General features: G+C 41.4%; 1 protein-coding gene and 1 long non-coding RNA gene across 4 annotated transcripts in view; one reads left to right on the forward strand and one right to left on the reverse strand.

Moving 5' to 3' along the window:
• Positions 1-398: 398 nt before the first annotated feature.
• The window catches only part of cracd (capping protein inhibiting regulator of actin dynamics), a 30,810-nt gene continuing 11,312 nt past the window's right edge, over positions 399-19,896 (reverse strand). For 2 of the 3 annotated variants that reach the window (XM_042484192.2, XM_088077971.1), the window contains exons 2-9: positions 10,987-11,155; positions 9,884-10,016; positions 9,642-9,797; positions 8,602-8,817; positions 6,278-8,474; positions 4,615-4,805; positions 4,355-4,517; positions 399-1,207 (exon numbers count right to left, since the gene is read on the reverse strand). In XM_042484192.2, the coding sequence (XP_042340126.2) occupies positions 1,047-1,207; positions 4,355-4,517; positions 4,615-4,805; positions 6,278-8,474; positions 8,602-8,817; positions 9,642-9,797; positions 9,884-9,925 (3,126 nt within the window). In that variant the 5' untranslated portion in view covers positions 9,926-10,016; positions 10,987-11,155 and the 3' untranslated portion in view covers positions 399-1,046. The remainder of the gene's footprint in view (positions 1,208-4,354; positions 4,518-4,614; positions 4,806-6,277; positions 8,475-8,601; positions 8,818-9,641; positions 9,798-9,883; positions 10,017-10,986; positions 11,156-19,896) is intronic. The other variant, XM_088077970.1, reaches the window with a different exon arrangement.
• Positions 6,757-9,770, forward strand: LOC121941398 (uncharacterized). The gene is made up of 3 exons (XR_006105742.2): positions 6,757-6,895; positions 9,378-9,497; positions 9,633-9,770. It is a non-coding gene; the product is annotated as an uncharacterized LOC121941398 (long non-coding RNA).

The raw sequence follows: 19,896 nt of genomic DNA on the forward strand, positions 1-19,896 counted from the left end.
ACATACTTACATACATACAGATCAGTGAATGAGCGGCAGGAAATGAGAATGCTGGAGTTTTTTTTTCCCTTTCACAGAGGAAATGCTAAGATAATATCACATTTACGAGGAAGTGATGGCGTAAGCCTGCAAACACAAGTGTGTTACGGGAGGACGGCTACAAGAATTGTATGTTACAGCAAGCAGGTGTCTGTCTCCATTAGCAAAAAAAAAAAAATCCAAGTCACGTCAATGCCCATTAACACTTGTGGTCTTCAGTGCTGTGTTTAGGTGCACCCACCGTGTGATTATGACAGGTTACTTTAAAATGGCAAAAAATTGTACAATAGCCTTTTTGACAGCTATCACAGTCGTCACGGACACAGTGAGAATTGTTATGCTAAGGTTTCGAGTATGAGTAAAAAAAAAAAAAAAAAAAATTGTTCATGACAAACAAGGCTCAGAGAGGAGATACAGTATCGTTTCTTTACATAAATAATACCTGTAACACTTCCATCAGATTCAACAGGGTCATGTCGAGTTATTGTTACTGGTAGCCCTTAAAACACGATTCAGACAGTTACCCTCTGTTGATTAAACACTGTCACATGTCAGAGCTTCACCTCTCTACGAACTTTTGTTGTGGTGAGCGAATGATTTATTTACAACCATGGTGACGCAGTTGGCTACAAAATAAAAAAAAAAAATTGGGGTTGGCTATTGCAATGGCCAGCCATGGTTGTGATTGGCTGCCGCCCCGGACTGCAACGTTATACTTTTTGTGTTTGTATACAGTATGTGCATGCGCGCAATTGTTTACATATATCTGTGCGATTGTATTGGAATATTTGAATGTGAAGCGCACTTTAACATGATAATAGTACCAGCCAGTGTGTGTGTGTGGGGTTGTGAGGTGATGGAGGGCTTTACTTGTTTCACAGTCAGGAGGGTTTTCATGGAGGGCGGGGGCGGGGGATGGGTGACTCTCCAGGTTGCTTTAGAGTCCATGGGCAGTGTGCAGTCTCGATGCAGGCCAGCAGAGCCCAGAGTGAAGCTGGGGTGGGGGGTTATTTGATGATCTGAGGACAGTCGCTCCAGGCTTTGGCCTTTCGCTTGGCCAGTGCCAGCCAGGCTGGCTCTGTGGACACCTGCGGAGAGTCACTGGAGGGGAAACGCTTTGACACCTCCTTGACAGCAGGTGGCGACGGTGTAGAGTCTGCAATCTCGACTGAAACAACAGATCAAGGAAAATAATTAGACGTCGTAACACCGTACACATAAATTCATTAAACGCACTCACCCAGCTTTACAGTTTAAAGTAAGAGTCACGCTCTAACTTGTAGATTTACCTGTTTATGATATTTATTGATTGTCAGTTAATGTGTTTTTACAGTGAAGTTGAACGATTCGGGGTGATGATGTTTAAGTCATGCAACCACGATGTAGTTCAGGTATAGCCTAATAACAGCTTTTTGCTTCTCGCAATTTCATTTACGTTTCAAAACACACAAAAGTGGTATTCATTTGTGAAGATTATCATGCTGAACAAAATGTGTAAGTGTCATATATACTCGTTCATCACAGAGCCTATTTTTGGCGATAATCGAAAATCCCATTCAAAAACCAGTGTGATGCTAACTTCCTGGTTGGCCCACAAAAACACAAAGCTCATTTCATAGAGGGGGTTAAATGACACCCATTTAGCTGCAAATATTCAATAACATTTAGTCAAATAATAGTCTTTAAACATCTGAAAACTGTAAAGAAGTCTAAAGCTCAAAGTAACTTGGGCTATGACATAACATACTATGATGTTTTTCCATGATTGTTGATAACATGCTATAATGTTACGTTTTTGTTTTTGTTTTTTTCATTATTTTTTACAACATCCATCCATCCATTTTTGTCTGCTTTTCTGAGGCCGGGTCGGGGGGGCACTAGGCTAAGCAGAGCACTCAAGACGTTCCTCTCCCCAGCAACGCTTTCTAGTTCCTCCTGGGGGACCCCAAGGCATTCCCAGGCCAGACGTTATATGTAATCTCTCCAGCGTGTTCTGCGTCTGCCCTGGGGCCTCCTACCATTAGGACATGCCTGGAACACCTCCAGCGGGAGGCAACCAGGAGGCATCCTGATCAGATGCCCGAACCACTTCAACTGGCCCCTTTCGACACAAAGGAGCACCAGCTCTTCTCTGAGCTCCTCACAGATGTCCTGTACTCCAGCAGTACCTCCCACAGGACTCCCATTGGGACACGGTTGTAGGCCTTCTCCAAGTCCACAAAGCACATGTAGACCGGATGAGCAAACTCCCACAACCCCTGCAGCAGCCTTGCAAGGGTGAAGAGCTGATCATCTAAGGGCTGCAGCAGAGGAGGTTGCCTGGTACCCGTCCACTGTTTCTGGAGATCCTCAGGCCAACAAAGCCCAGAAGACCTCCTTCTTCAGTTTGACAGCCTCCTTTACCACTGGTGTCCACCAGGGGGTCTTTCGGTTGCCGCCACATCAAGCACCAACAACCTTCTGACCACAGCTTCCAGCAGCCGCCTCCACAGTGGAGGTTTTGAACAAGGACCACTCAGATTCCATGTCCCCAACGTCCCCCGGGATGCACGAAAAGTTCCTCCGGAGGCTTGAGTTGAAGATCTCGTGGACAGGGGGCCTCCGCCAGACATTCCCAGTTCACCCTCACCACATGCTTGGGTTTACAAGGTCTGTCAAGCAGCCTTCCCCGCCACCTGATCCAACTCACCACCAGGTGGTGATCAGTTGACAGCTCCACTCCTCTCTTCACCCGAGTGTCCAAAACATACGGCCGCAAATCAGATGATACAACTATGAAATCGATCATCGATTTTTAACCTTGGGAGCTCTGGTACCAGGTACACTTATGAACATCCCTATGCTCGAACATGGTGTTTGTTATGGACAATCCTTAACTGGCACTAAAGTCCAATAACAAAACACCACTCGGGCTTAGATCAGGCAGGCCATTCCTCCCAATCACGCTTCTCCAGGTTTCTCCGTCGTTGCCCACGTGAGCGGTTAAGTCCCCCAGAAGAACTATGGAGTCTCCAGTCGGCACCCTTTCCAGGGCGACACCCAGAGACTCCAGGAAGGCGGGGTACTCTGAACTGACGTTGGGTGCATATGCACACACGACACTCAGTTTCCTGGGGTGAACTCCAACACAGCAGCGCTCAGCCGGGAGCTTGTGAGTATCCCCACACCCGCCTGTCGCCTCTTACCCTGGGCAAATCCAGAAAAGGCGAGAGTCCAGCCACTTGAGTCCACTAGTTCCAGAACCAGTGCTGTGCGTGGCGGTGAGCCCAACTATATCTAGTTGTTACCGCTCAACCTCCCACACCAGCTCCGGCTCCTTCCCCGCCAGAGAGGTAATGCTCCACGTCCCTAGAACCAGTTTGCAATGCTGAGGATAGGCACGCCCGAGGCCCCGCCCCTGCCCCCGCCTGCCACCCAGCACACAATGCAACCGACCATGATCCCGTTTTCATTATTTTTGATAAGATAGTATACTATGACGTGTTTTCATGATTTTGACGACATACTACACTGTTTTTTTCATGAGTTTTGACAACAACCCATACTATGACATTTTTTTCATAATTTTTGACGACATACTATATTATTATGTTTTTCCATTATTTTTGACAGCAAGCCAAATTATGACATTTTTCATGATTTTTAATAACAAACTATACTAAGCTGTTTTTTCATGATTTTTGATGACACACTATACTGTGTTTTCTTCATCATTTTTGACGACTATGTTTTTTTTCCACTAGCATAGTGTTATTCTTATGTTACTGTTACTATCCTTAGTGCATGTGGCAAATATCTTCTGCAATCTTTGAAAAAAATCATGCCCTTCTGTCTCCTCATAGCGCACCTGGCATTTGCAAGAATTACAAAACAACTTTCCGATTTTAAAGCTAAGGTGGCACGCTAAAATATGTACCTGAAAACATTTGAGGTAAGAAACAGGCAATATATTAAAACAATCTTGATTGATATTTGATCAGCACTGCCGAGTTTGGCAGTTTGACCATAGTTCACGAGCAGTGACTGACATGACTGACAGCTGTTCTGTCAATGAAAATGATCAGTGAAAATGATCAGTGATTGGCCAAAGTCCCATCACGACCTAGATTTTGTAAAGCCTGAAAACTGAGCCAAGCGGAGGCGCAGAAGTCTAGTGTTCTTTCAGACCACTCGAATAACAAAATGCGTGTTATGGGGTTTTTGTCCAATAATAAATAAAACTGCCTGAGCTTTAATAAAACATATAGTTAAAATCAATCAATTAATCATTTGAGCCTTATATAGCTTTGTTGTTGTTAGACATGCAGGTTCTTACCGGTGACGGAGCTGGGTAAAGTGTTGGATTTTTTCAGGTGTTCTCTGCGCTCAAACCGTCCCAGGAGGCTGTCGGGTCTCTTGGGCTCTTCTGGTGTCTGAGGTTTAGAAGAGGGACTGGAGCTCCCGCTTCCTTTGCTCTCTGTGGGGCTCACCAGCGTAGCCTGCAGAAGAGATCAGTGATTTTATACATATTATCAAATTATGTGAATGTCATAATAAATATATATTTATATAAAAAAGTCAATCTGCAGCACATACACTGTCTCTCTCTCTAGCTTGTTTTTCAGCCAGTTTGGCCTCTCTTTGGCTCCGGCGGTCCTCTCGGTTCTGCTGCTGCTCCCTGAAGCCCTTCTGCTTCTGCAGAGCCAGTGTGATCCATAAGGGCCCAGCCTCCTTCTCCTGGACCCTCGCACTGTCCAGGGAGTGCCTGCTCTGTAGTGAGGGTTTTTCTACAGGGGAACACAGACATTTTAGTATATTAGAAGGGCAAAACATTGTTGAAATTCAGAAATATTTCTAATCAGTACCAACAACAAACAGGCTTCCACTATCATCATTTCATGTAAAACCTGTAAAAAAGAATTTGTAAAAATCATTACGAGCTTTAGAAAATTCATGAAATTTTGTTGTTTGTAATGACATTCATTGTGACAACAATCTTTCAGAGATAACCTTCCACTTAATGTAACATAACGCAGATTTATTTTCTGTACGTTAGCTGTTGACATGACATAACTCTGATATGCATCATATATCGTTTCAGCATCAACATTGTGTTGTACAATAGTCGCATCGAAGGACATGCAAGGACAAATGTTAATCTGGCAAAGTTTTCATTCTCTATGACTAACAAAGGCCAAGTCTTCCTCTCTACAACAAGTTACGTGTGTATGTGACATAGTGTGGCAGCGTTTGTTATGGGAAGCGAGACTGTCCTGCGTGTGTGTGTGTGTGTGTTTGTGTAGAGAAGTATCGTAACTGGGTGCAGACAAAGTGAAGTGCATGCTATTCTGAAATGGAAATTTGGGTCCTTGAAAAGTTATGGGAAAGTTTTGAAATTTTGTCCATGAAAATGTGGGGGAACTAGGGATGTCCCAATCAGATCCGAAGGATAGGTATTGGGCCCGATCAACGCATTTTTTAATTGATAGGGATCGGTTATTTTGAGCATGCGCCTCGATCCTTAGTTTGCATCCGCCATCACACAAGTGTCATAAACAGAGAGCACAATTTGCATCAGATATTCAGGTTTTGTTATAATGCTGTTACTCCAATAAGTAAAAGGATTTTTTTCCACATTCAACTTAGGCTTTACACCACTTTAAGTGGAATTAGAATTTTTGTTGTTATTTTTTTGTAAACTAGTTTCACTGTAATGCTGTAATAAGCAGAATTGTGACAGATTTTTATTTTTTTTGACTGGGAATGTTATAGTTAAGCTATAACACTAATTTAAAATGTGACTGCGATTATATCACTCATTTATAATGTTCTGTACCTTTATTACAGTGCTGCACTTAGTGGATTTGAGAACAACTACTTAAGACAATTTTAGTTTGTTTACTTTGTAATTTTGTTGAAAAAAAAGCTACACCAAGTGGAACTGTGAAACTGTGATAAAAGAAATTTAAATATATATATATTATAGTTTGTTTACTTTGTGAAAATAAAATAAGAAACCCTTATATAACTGTTTGGATGCAAACATTTTTTTCTTGCACTGCATTGCAGAGCTATTAAACTGTCACACATGTACACTGGATTGATTTTGATATCTTTAAGGTTCTTGAACTGTGCATTGTAAATACAAGTATCGGATTGTGACTTGGTATCAAATGACTTGGATCGGGATCGGTGGCTAAAAATCTTGATCGGGACATCCCTAGTGGGAACCCTGAACATGCTTTATCAAAGCGCTGACCTCTCTTGATGAGCTCTGTCTTCCTGTCTGCTTTCTCTCTCCAGGGGATGTTGATGGACGGGAAGAAGGATCTCTTCTCCTTCGGCTCCTCCTCTCCTTGGACCTGGCCTTGGCTGCTCCGGTGTAACGGGGCCACGGCTGAAGGTTCTTCGCTCCTGTGCGTTTGCTCCTGGCTCGATGACTCTGCTGCTCCTGTCCTCACAGCGTCACTAGGAGGCCCGTGAATCACTTTAGGTAGTGGCGATGGTGGCGGTGTGGGGACACTTGGTTTGGGGGACGTGGTTGGTCTTCGGTAGACTGGCGGCTTTGAAAGCACCTTCTCACCTTCGCTGTGTGTGGTTGGGCTGGCAGACTTAACCGGTTTAGCCCGAGGGACAGCAGGGGAGGCAGCTGCATGCAAGTACTTGCCCACCGCGCCCTCTCTCTGAGGCGATGTGGGACTCGCAGATTTGTCAGAAAAGACAGAGGAAGTGTCAGAGTCTGGCTCGATGGGGGTGAGAGGCGAAGGGACACCGTCAAAGCTGTCCCCGGCGCTGTATCGCTTCTTCCTTTTCTCAGTGGACTGCTCGCTGTGAAAGCGGAGGGAGTAGTTGGTCCTCCTCAGCTTTATTCCAAAAGGTGAGGGCTTGTCCTCGACATCCTGGCCTCGGTCCTCTTCCTCCTCTCGACTTTCAGGCGCCACCGTCTCGCTCTGCGCCCTGCTCTTCAACTCCAGCCCTTCAGATTTGGCTCCGGGGCTTGGAACCAGAAAAGAGGGGAGGTCTTTGGCAAACATACACTCCTCCGACCCTCTTTCTACGATGCGGACGGCTTTACTCGTCCTGTTTTGAGGTTTACTAGTTGAAGCTGGGGAGGCTGCAGTTGGACTATCAGACTGAGTCGCTTCCTCTTCTGCTTCCTTATCATCTGCACCAAAAACCTCAGAATTACGGTTTGAGTCTCCAAACTTCTTCTTCGCGGGGGTGATGGAGAACTTGGCGCTGGCAGACATGGTCTTCCTGAGGTTGGTGTGGGAAAACGCAGGCGGCTCCTCGGTGCTGGGCTGAGGCTGGGTCTTACTCGGGTCAGGATACTCGTCGTACTTCCCCTCCTCGACTCCCTTGAATATCTTTGATCTGATGCTCGCCCATTCTGCCAGGACAGACTGGTCTGTAGAGAGTGCCGAATCGTTGAGGGATTTGGTTTTGCCAGATTTGCGGTCCGGTGAAGTCTTACTCTTGGTTGGCGGCGTTCCCTGGGCTTTTCTATCCTCCCCCAAACCCAGCAGAGACTTGCAGGCGGTGTCTTTGATCTGGTCTAAATTGACGGCCGTCCCACAGAGCTGGGCGCCTGTCACTAAGATAGCGGTATGGGGGACATATGGAGACGATGGCAGGTTCGGGGAGTCTGCTGCTTCAGAGGAGGACACCTTAGCGCTCTCTCTTTGCTCAGCTACGGCAGCGTTCTGGTGGCTGGATGCCGGCGTAACAGGCGTTAAGTTGACCTTCTGGAACAAAATCTGCTTTTCTCCAGAGGAAACTTTGAAAGAGAAAGGTCTCTGTCGCTCCTCCATCTCCCTCCAGCGCAGTTCCTCAGCCCTCCTCTGCTCCTCTGCTTCTGCTTTTTTCTTTTCTTCAATCTCCTGCAACCTCAGCTTCTCCGTCTCCTCCTTCTTTTTTCTTTCCTCTTCCTCCTCTCTTAGCTTCCACTTTCTCTCGGCCTCAAGCTCCTGCTGCCTCCTTGCTTCTTCTTCCTCTTTTTTCCTCCTGTGCTCTTCCAGTTGTCTTCTCTCCTCTTCCTCCCGCCGTCGACACTCTTGCTCCTCTCGCATCCTCCTTTCAGCCTCCTCCTCCTCCCTCCGGATGCGCTCCTCCTCCTCTCGCTGCATCCTTTCCTCTTCCTCCCTCCTCCTCCTCTCTGCCTCCTCTCTGAGCCTTCGTTCTTCCTCCTCCTGCCGTTTACGACACCTCTCCTCCTCCAGTTCACGCAGCCTCAGCTCCTCTGCGGCTCTCTTCCTCCTCTCCTCTTCCTCCTGTTTGAGCCTCTGCTCCTCCAGCTCCCTCTTCCTCCTCGTCTCCTGTCTCTCCTCCTCATGAAGTCTTTGCTTCTTGAAGCTTTCCAGGGACTCAACAGATGCTCTGCGCTGCTTGTCTGTGAAGACGCCTGCTGCCTCGAGGTCCTCTCGCACCGCACCGGGAATAGACACCTCTTGGAGGTCCTGAAAATGGGAAAATATAATTAGTTCCCATTTTCTTAACCACAACAAAGGGTGGGAAATATCACAAATAAATCAAAAACATGTTCAAACACAACTGAGGTGAGGTAGGCTAGGTAGTTTGGCTCACCTGTGTAAACCGCCGGTGTTTGCGGGAAACCCTCTGGTTTTTGGGTTTGACGGAGAGTTTATGCTTGGCAGCAGTGTTGTCTAAGCGAGGAGCAGACTGTGGGACAGCGTCCAGATTGATGGACTCGATGGTACCAGTAGGCGGAAGAACTCGTCTGGACCTCGGTGACTTCACTGGGGTGCTGTGTGGTCCAACTTGTTGAGCACCCTGGACCTGCTTTTGTCACAATAACAAGAGAATTTATTGAAAACTAAAAGACACATATTCTTTGTCCTAATATCTCAAAAGAGTATTCCACCAGAACAGCATTGCTTTTTCATACCACAATCTTACTTACAAGTGACTTTTTTTTTAAAGGATGAAAATCAGTGCAGCAGAACCAGAGATATTGTAATTTTTTACCTCACATCTTCTTTAGAGTCAAAACCTAGAGCGGACATTACCCATAATTGAAAATGACTGAAATTTACACTCTTTGCTTGCTAAATTAAAAATGCATACAATCTTTTTCAAAATAAACTTAGAACATATGTAAAAAAAAAAAAAAAAGTTTAGGCAACAAAAGCACAGTGTTAGGTCTGGAAAAAACATTTCACATTGGCTTAGAATAAGTATGTTTTTTATGATTGTAATATAATGTCACATGACATGTGATAGCATGCTACACACACTAGCACACTACATTATTATCAAAAATGAATAAATTGCCTTTTTCCTTTATTTATCTGGTTACGTAGCAGCATTTTCAAAGCTATTTGCATCTCTCTACATCATAGACAGCCCAACCGGAAAAGTTTTGTGCGGATCTGTGATAACTTTTCATCACCAAGGGGTTGAGAATAGACACACCAACTCTGAAGTTGATCGGATGAATGCTGTAGGACAAGATGGCAAAAGTACGAGGCCTGAAACCGCCAAAAATTAGCACAAAATTTTTTTTTTTAACCCAAGAGGGTTTTTGGCATGATATATTAGTGTACCGAATTTCATAATTGTAAGTTGTAAGTTAAACTTTATTTGTCTTTCTGCAGAAGATTTACCTTTGGCTCTGTGTGTGCTGGCTCGGCTTCTACCTGAGCCAAAACCTTCAGAGGACTCCGGGGAACCTCCTCCTCATCTGAACTCCCCTCATCACCTTCGCTTTTCCTCAGAGAAGGAGGCCTCTGGCCGAACTTTATACCTTGTGCTATCTGCCTCTGTTTGACCAACAGAAAAGGTTACATGTTGCATATGTAGACAAAAGATAATTGTTCAGCAACTGAGAGCACAAACACAGACCCACCTGCAGATTCCTCACTTTATCCGAGACGTTTTCCTGGGACATGCTGTGATCTAGACCGGGCTCGGCCGCTGGTTCCTCCGGGATGAAGATGCTGTCGTGTGAGAGGGCTCGAGATCCGATGGGATTCAACTCCCTGCAGGAGAATAAGAGTGTCTTCAGTGTGGCAGCGTGTCATTACTGCCACTCATTCATTCATTTATCATGAGCGAGCTAAATCATTTTACACAAAGAAATGAATGACCTCTTTACACACCAGCAGCTTCAGCACATCAGTTAAAGGCTGAAATCACGTTGTGCCTTTTAGAAGCCTGTTGCCTGTTTGAAGAGAGCCTCACCCTTATAATCTACAGATTGTGCAACCTCAACTTGCTGCATTTATGAGAGTGTGTTTAACCCTTTGAAACCTGAGCGAATTGGCTTGATTTGAACATGTGAAGAGGGCAACGAGCAGAGGCAATGATTCAAAGATTTGCAAGAAAATGGTAAAAAAAAAAATGGTAAAAAAAAAGTACAAGAAAATTACCAGATAATCAGTAAAAAAGGAAAAGTTATTGTAATAGATAAATAAATAAATAAATAAATAAATGAGGAAATGACTTGGAAAAAGTGTGTAAAAATTGTAATTATTCTATAATATAATTTTAAATATGTAACTTTGATATGTTTTCCCTAGCTTTTTAAAAATGATTTTCTAAATTTACACATTTTCTGCAATTTGTAGAACACTTGTTACCAAGATGCACATTGATTTTTTTCCCAGTGTTTTTGAAAAAAAATCACACCAATTTGTTGTGTTCAGGGGTTTAAACACTTGTAAAAGGCATCTGAAAACAGCACAAGAAAAGTGATGTTGCTCAATGTTTTAAAGGGTTAAACATTTTGTTTGTTTGTTTGTTTGTTTTCTTTTTTTTTAAAGAAGTGATAGAAATCTGATCATAATTGTTTCTTGGATAAAAGTGCAAGAAATTTGCAAACTTCCTGAGTAGGCCTTAAATTTTTAAAAACTAGTAGCAGATTTTATTAGCAACAATAAAATGACAAGAGCTCAGTTTCACTATGTACAACTCAGACAAATGTGTCAGAGTGAAACTTAATCAGTGTACCTCAGATTTTGATTGGACTCCTCATCGTCAGACACAACTCCATTGCACACTTCCCCAGTCGAAAAACTGGCCTTTAGCTCTGCCCCATCAAATCCCCCCTTCGCCTCCCTCTTCTTCTTCTTCCCAAATAGTCGTCTGAAAGGCTGGAATTTGCCCTGTCGCTTTCTCTCTGTTGGCAAAAGAAAACAGATGACAACCACAGCAAAGTACAATCAGATCATCAATCTTTATATCTCGCCCTCAGGCAGGACGGTGCCTCTGGGTGTGTTTCTGTATGTGTGTAGATAATGAAATGCAATTGACTGAATTCAAAGGAAATAAATCAAAACAGCAGATGGAATGAGGAGAAAACCTTGGCTCTTTGGTTCATACTTACTCGTGTTTAAAAGGAAGTGGAAAAGACAAACGACACAAAGAAAAAAGGGAGCACCCACAGCCGTAGCAGCTGTAGAGAAATTCCTGAATTACTGACTGAAAACAGGAAAATCAGTAATTGGTCCTGAGAGAAAGGAAAGCAGCGTAAACCCACAACAACATCCTGGCTGTCCACATGGTTTCGAGAAGTGTGCGACTCATATAACATTTGACCTGCAATATTCCAGTAGATAACAGCTCAATAAGATGTGTGTTATCTGATACAAAACTAAAGGGAGTAAACTTTCATAATTACTTAACGACACACATTACTGCTTATCACTCTGGCAGAATTCCTAATCCAGTGATACTCAATTTATGGCCCACGGGCCAAATCTGTCCCCTAATAGTGGCCCCCCAACAATTTTATAATTCACAACAAAAATTCACAATGGGAATTGTTTTGGTTTTTTTTACTTTCAGTACAGATACGGTACCAGAATGCATAAAACACCTTCAAAATAGAGCTTGTTTATATAAAAAATGCCAAAGGACAATCCCAACACCCCCCAACACATTGCCTTGCTAAGCACCTATGTCCTAAAAATCCAAGAAATGTCCTAAAATCCCCAAAATGTCCTAAAATCCTGAAAATGTCTTAAAATTCAACAAATGTCCCAAAATCCTAGAAAAGTCCTAAAATCGAACAAATGGACCAAATTTCTTGAAATGTCCTAAAATCAAAGAAACGTCCTAAAATCCTTGAAATTACCTAAAATCCAAGAGATGTCCTAAAATCATAGAAACGTCCTCAAATCCAGGAAATGTCTTAAAACCCTAGAAACATGCTAAAATGTGAGAAATGTCCCTTCCACGTCAAGTTAGTACGGAAAAATAAAATAAAGCAGCAATGTGCTGCAAAACAAAAACGTGTCCTGACCTATAAAACAGAGCCGCTGCAATAAATCCTGCTGGTTCATGAGGAAGTGGTGAACCAAAGTTATGAAACTAACTTTTGGACTTTTGCTTGATATCTTTATTTCCTCCTTGTCTTTCATGCCAGAAAGTCATAAACTCATAAGCTAAACTTTCCCATGTACAAAAGGAAAAACATCATTCTGATCTCTCCTCGGCATCCCGAAGACGAGATTTGTTGACATGATGGAATTTGAAAATGTAAACAGATTTATTTTATCTTAATTAAATGTGCGAGTGGGTGTTTCTCTGCGTTTTCTCAGCACTGCTTTGTGCGCCTCCGTACGTCAGTCCGGCTGTGTGTTTTGTTTTCGTCTGCGTCTCTGTGTACTTGTGGAGGTCCGCTGGAGGAACTAAGTGGGTGAGGTTACAGAGCTACAAAGCTACTCTACACCACGGTGCAGACAGGCGTTCTCAGGGCTCACTGGGTATCCCTTTCAGAGCTATAAGTAGCAACTGGTGTGGGATTTCACCCTGCATGCTGCTCACTGCACCAGAGGCATCATGGGAAATGATACAGTAAACTAATTTACCCACGTAGATCCTCGACTCTGAAGCGTGTCTTAAACTTTGCGCGGGAGGGTTTAAGTGTTATGTATTGTGTGCTATATATACCCAAAAAGATATAAATATGGAGAGCGTGGGAAGTGTTTGTTTCTTTGTACTGTGTTATACAAAACAGAAACTGTCCAAGTTAATCTGCAAGGGAAGGTTTTTATCTTCTAAGAGTGAATGTGTCACGCATAACTCATAAAAATATCAATCACAATTATTAATCAATAGAAATCAATTTTCTCTACCAGTGGCGGGGCAGGAAGGGTGTTTCTGCCGCTCCCGTCGTGTACATTTTAAATTTTTAAAATGCCTTAAACATTGTTTCATTTCCCTGCGTCAGCAAATAAATGGACTAAAAGCTCTTTCTTTTTCTATTAGTTTTGGCAGTTTACACCAAATTCCTCACTTATTTACCTTATGTATTATGTAACTCAAATCTAGTAATCTTTATGTGGCGGGAGTGAAAATAAGTCATCCTAAACATTTGTTATATTGTGGTTTCAGAAAGATAAAGACAGTTGTTTAGATTTTTAATCATTGATTTTTACTTTATTTTATCTCTGCTGTCTATTTTTTTCTGTTTATTCATTCATACGTTGATTTATTTTATTACATAGACTTTTAATTATTATCTATCTTAATCTGTTTCTTTTTTTTAATAATTTTTATTGTCTTATGGTTTAAGTTTACTAGTCTTGCAAAACTCTATGTATAGCTGTTTTAGTTATCCTTTAATTGTTGTATGAAAGGTGCTATATCAATAAAGTTGAGTTGGAGAACAGTTACATACAAAATAGGATGTAGGCTCTACTGGATCTTTTTCTTTCACATCCATTTTCCCCCCCCAAATTATGTAAAGATTTTTAGGCAGTATATTATCTCAAATGGTTTGAAAATAGTGTCTGTAGCTGCTGTACGTGGGAAAAAGGCTTCCCTGGGGAAACAAGCCCCCAGATTCCCCGGTTTCGGGCTTAATCTTGTGTTTACAACGTTTGACTCCACCCCTGGTAGTACATCAGCACATTTATGCCATAAAGTCATACAGAAACCCGCGTCTCTGCAAGGCAAAATGAAATATCTAGGGTAAAGGGACAAATAGAGTTGTGACAGATGCCTCGGCTCATTTTGCAACCAAAGTCACGTGTTTTCATCTTGTCCACACTTGGAGAACAGCTCGAGAAAAATGTCTATAAGGTTTATTTTGAGATTTTCACCACTATCTTTAACAAATCATGTGCTTACTGTACTTATTTCTCCTTTTCTTACACCCTCCTGTTTCTCTTGATTTCTTTTTGTTTTACTCAGGAAAAGTGGTTCTACATAAAGTCAGTCAGTGATTAATATCATTGTCGACTGATTCTTCTTCTGATTAATCAAATCTTTTGCTCTGTAATAATTTCGAGAATTTGTTTTGGGATGATGCTGTAGTTAATTTTTTATATGGAATTAGAGTGATAGTTCTGAATAAAACTAAATAGCGAATATGACATAATTTATGTTTTGTTTCCCTTCCCTTTTTTTCTTGTGGTATTTTCGCTTTTTCCTTTCTTTTTCATGTCAATGGCAATTCATATTTAGGGCCCTGATGCTTACAACACGATGGAAGATAGGTCAGCTATAAATGTGCCACTTTAATGTTTGTATTTAAATAAATATTTTTAAATAATGTAAAAAAAAAAAATTTAATAAAATTTAAAAAGATTTTGTGAGGATTTATCAAATGTTTTGCTTATATAATTTTTTTTTTTAAATTGAGAAATATATGTTTTTTACAGAGTACTGATTAAATTGATGATACTCTTATTTCTCAGTCAGACCTGCTCTTATTTTCTCTGTCTAAGTGCAGTGAGTGATATTATTGTGTGACACTGATGTTCTGCCTCCCTGCAGAACGCCCTTCCAGCATCAGCGCCCGTACAATGTTTCTGCTCTGGTACGAAGCCCATAATGCAATGCCATGGGCATGCTCACACACTCATGCGTGAAACGAGAAAGGACAATTTTTTTCTGCAGTGTAGACGACTCAGCGGCTGCACAGAGCAGCACCCAACCCAGCGCTGGGGTTAACTCGTACTTCCTGTTCACTTGTGGTGCAGTGTGTTTTGACCCTGGCCCTCTGGATGCAGACCCCTGCTGGCTTTTTTATTTTAGTCCTCTGGTCAGAGAATATTTTACATCTGGTGAAGGCAAATTAATGGGCAGCAGAAAAAAACAACAGCAGGAGGCAGCTGAAGATCTGCTTTTGACTTTTACTTATTCCACAAACCAGAGTTAAAATGCACAATGCAGCAGCTCACTGTTCTAATACCAATACAGCCAGAAGAGTAACATTCACAGTGCTGTACAGAAATTAATGGATTTACTTTGTTTTTTGAAGGAATAGTTAATATGTTTGTTCAATATGAAAATACAGCCAGCAGCCTATTAGCTTAGCTTAGCATATTGACTGAAAACGTTGGGAAACAACTCCCCTGACTCTGTCCAACAGTACAAAATGTGCCTAATTTTTGCTTAATAATCATACACTTCACAAAAATATTAGCATAATACTTTTGTTTTTGCTCCATTTTTTCACGAGTTGAAATCAAGACTTTTTCTATGCTCAAAAGATGCATTTTTCTCAAAGTTTGTTCACAAGTTTCTTAAAATCCATGTTAGGGAGCACTTCTCCTTTTTCAATATAATCCATCCAGCTGACAGGCATGGCATATTAAGATGCTGATTACTACACAGGTGTGCCCTGGGCTGCAAGGCCACTCTTAAATGTCCAGTTTGATCACACAACACAATGCTGCAGATGTCTGAAGTTTTGAGGTTGCATGCCATTGGTATGCTGACTGCAGGAGAGTCCATCAGAATTAGTGTTTATTTCAACACCTTGAGTTGTCCGCAGTTTTTCCATGAATTTGGCATTACACCCAACTGGCCACACAACCGCAGACCATGTGTAATCACATCAGCTCAGGACTTCCATATCCAGCATCTTCACCTGCAAGATCGTCTGACAGCAGGCACCTGAACAGCTTACGTAACAGTTAGTCTGCAAAACTGTCTTAGGGAAGCTCATCTACATGCTTGTCATCCTCCCAAAGTCTTGATCTGACAGCACTTTGTCATCGTAACTGACTTGAGTGGGCAATAGCTCATCTTCTGGCACTTTGGAGAAGCTTTCTCTTCACAGATGAATTCCAGTTTACACAGTACCAGGCAGATGTATAGCATCGTGTGGGCCAGTGGTTTGCTAATGCCAACATTGTGAGCAGAATTGTGGCGGTGGGGTTTTAATATGGGCTGGCATAAGCTAAAAACTTGTGCAGCTGAATTTTACAGATGACAGTTTGAATGCACAGTGAGCATTCATCTGCTACCATGACCTCATGCTGCAGCACAATAATGCACGGCCCCATGTAGCAAGGATCTGTACACAATTCCTGAAAGCAGAAAATTTCCCAGTTCTTGCACAGTCTGCGTACTCACCAGACAGGTCATTCTTTGAGCATGTTCAGGATGCTCGGGATTTGCATATACAACTGCCTTTTCTAATTCCTGCCAATATCCAGCAACTTCAAACAGCCATTGAGGAGTAAACCAATAGTCCACAGGCCACAATTAACCACCTGATCAACTCTTTGTGAAGGAGATGTGTCACACTCCATGACGTAAATGGTGTCACACCAGAAACTGACTGATTCTTGTGTCTTTTTCAAGATAAAACTGCACATTTTAGAGTGGCATTTAATTGAGACCAGCCCAAGGCACACCTGTGTAGTAACAATGCTGTTTAATCAACATCTTGTTAGGACACACCTGTCAAATGGATGGAAAAGGAGCAGTGCTCACTGAAACAGATTTCCGCATCTTTGCTACCAAAATTTGAGAGAGAAACAGGAGCAAAAGCAGAAGTGTTTATATTGAAGTTGTTGTTCAGTGTAATTGACTTTATATTAATACTATTTTTCTTTTTAATTCTATTTCCCTGCTATTATGTTAAAAAAAAACTTCAGCAAATTGGTTTGATTTCTTTTAAAAACATTGGAAGAGGGCAATGAGCAATGAAAGAAGAAATAACTGAAAAATTAGTGAAAAGTACAAGAGAATTATCTGAAAATTAGTAGAAAAATGACAAAGAAATGACTGAAAGAGTGTAATTTTGTAACATATTTTTAAATATAAATATATTTTTAAATATAAATATATTTAAAAATATATATAATTATGACAGTTATTATAGTTTTTCTCTTGGTTTTTTTCCACAGACATTTTCTCCTAGCTTTTTAGAAACAATTTTCTGAATCTACTAATTTCTTCAAATTTGTGTAACATTTTTAATTGCCTATTTTTCCGCATTTTTAAAAAAATAAATAACACCTTAGGGTTCAGAGGTTTAAATATTTGTGAAAGGCATCTGAGAGCAGCACAAGAAAAGTGATGCTACTCCAGATTTCAAAGTGTTAAGGGAATCAAACAAAAGCTAGAAAAGTGGAGATAAAGGAAGCACAGCACGCCACCAGAGTATGTGAAGGCTCAAGTCAAACCTGTCACCACACCACACACTCCTTAAAGAGACAGTGACAAAAACATAACGCTAACAGAAGTCATTTCATCCCCATGATGTGATCCCTGAGTCTGCTTTAATCCACTGTCTCTTTAAGATGTCACTAAGGGCACTAATTTCTTTCCTATTTACCTGGGCCTTTGGATTCGGTTACCTCTAAAACCATGTCATGCTTAGTTTCCGTGGTGTCCGTCGCCATGGTCACTGCACACCTTGGCTGTGGTGAGAGAAGAAGGAAGTGCAGATGCTGTTATCATTTTTACTGCAGGGGGGTAAAAGGAGCATGTGTGAGCATTTAATCGATTAAAAAGAGAGGAGAGGGGCACTACTGAGTGTTTACAGTGAGAGAGCAGAGCTGCAGTTGGACGGATTGGTTTTTATTTTGCTCTCCGTCTCCTGCAGAGTTATCATCAAAAAAAGGCTCGGCTTTGTTAGCTCTTGCAGAATGGCTGTTGGTGACTGGCTTGTCTGCGGCCTGATAAAGTCTCTGCTGTGTTAAAAGCAAAAGGAGCCCTCTGAGGGAAATCTGTTTGTGGCTTGTTGTTGTAGAAATGGGGGAACTAAAAAGTCAGCTGGATATCTGAAATGACAAAACACAGCTATGATGCAGATAGTGCCAAATTACAAATTAAATGACTTTTATTCAGGGTTCCCACACATTTTCATAGACAAAATATCAAAACTTTTCAATGAGTTTTCAAGAACTTATAGATTAATATCCATGACTGTTTACAAAATATAATACAAACTGAACTGTGTCATATACTTTACTCCGCCTATAATTATATTATTCGGCCTGCAGACACAGAGCAGTAAGGCTTCCAGAAAAGTAGAGTGAAAATTGACAGTAGGGACGCATAGTATTGGATTTTTTTTTGCAGATATCTAATATGCTGATATAACAACTCATTTGGCCAATAACCCATACCGATATCAATATAATTAATTTTCCCCACCTAATTTTAGTGATCATTAAGTCTCCTCTTTTGTCGAACATTATTTTACGCATACTCTTATCATAATGGGCAACCAGCAGATGGAGAAAAAAAATACAATGTATGTAATATTCATTCATTTTCACTAAGAAATATTCTTTAACTTGGGGCTGATGTTTTCTAAATGTTCACTTTGTCAATTAAAAAAAATGGTTTGTGATATTGGCAGAAATCAGCATGTTGGCCATTCTGATATTTTATTTTAAAGCCAATATCATCAAAAAATAAAAATAAAAAAAATAAAAAAATAAAATTTAGGAAACCAAGTGCCTTGAAAAATGTCAGTAAATAAAAATATCAGCCTTAATTTATGTTTACTTTGTGATTAATTGTTTCAATTTAGTTTCAGTTACTTAATTTTGTGAAATTGTTGCAACTTAAAAAATATAAGTATATAATTAAATCAGTATTTCTAAGTTTTTTATTTGTATTCTGCTGGTTGCAGACTAGTCCTTAATACTTTTATTTTATTAATCATGTTAAGAAAACAGAAGTCGCAGAACTTCATCATTGGCGATATCCTCTTAGTCAGACTAAGTTTACTAAAGTTGCTCACACAACTTCTCAAAATTAAGCAAATACAGCTAAATTTCAAGTAAACACTTAGATGTAAAGTAAACATACATTAAGATGTATCATTATATGTACTTGTCAGTCAGTTTCCAATATTATTTTAAGTAAAATCAACATGTTAAATTTTATAGTGTGAAATTTCATGACTTTTCCAGTTTCCATGACCGTAGGAACCATGTTTATAGCAACTGAATTTAACTGTTTCACTCAACCAGGATGACCCTTTGCAACATCTAATGATTAGAGATCCACAGCTGAAATAATCACACAAACCTCCTCTTATTCTCATGTCATAAACTGACAGAAAGCAACAAACCGCAGACTGAACCCCGCCTCCTCAAACACCTGTCTGCAGCACAGTGGCCGAGCCAGAGGTTTTCTGATGTACAGCGGGGAATGTGTGTTGTGTGAAACCACAAGCAACCGGGCCAGCAGTGTAAAACCAGAGAGTGTGAGACAGTACTGAGAGAGCCGGAGAGAGGCCCGCTGTCTCCAGTGGGATCAGCATGCTGTGGGCTTCCTTCCTCAGAGCCGGACAGACTCTCTCAGAAATGTCTCGCCCCAAAAAGGCTCTTTGTCCTGCCAGCAGAGAACAAGGAGCGAACAAGCATGTTTGGTAGTCGGGGTTTGTGAACACAGACAGAGACTGTGTGATTGTGTCTGCTGGTGTAAAAAGAGATATTGTGGATTCTTGTTTTTGTTTGTTTATTTACATGTGATTATTGGCTGCAAGTGCAAGTGTCTGCGTGCTGAGAAGCAAGTGTCTGACGTGTTGTTTTCTGTGAATTGGTGTGTGTTTGCAGTCAAATTGCTGCAGCGGACAGACTTGGGGAGCAGCTAGAGATGGGATGAGAGAAGCACGAGGAGCAGCCATGTGCTCTACAGAAGCAGCGAAATGCCTTT

Source organism: Plectropomus leopardus, chromosome 5 (genome assembly GCF_026936395.1).
Source record: "Plectropomus leopardus strain MGB_pleo_1.0 chromosome 5, ASM2693639v1, whole genome shotgun sequence".
NCBI lineage: Eukaryota > Metazoa > Chordata > Actinopteri > Perciformes > Serranidae > Plectropomus > Plectropomus leopardus.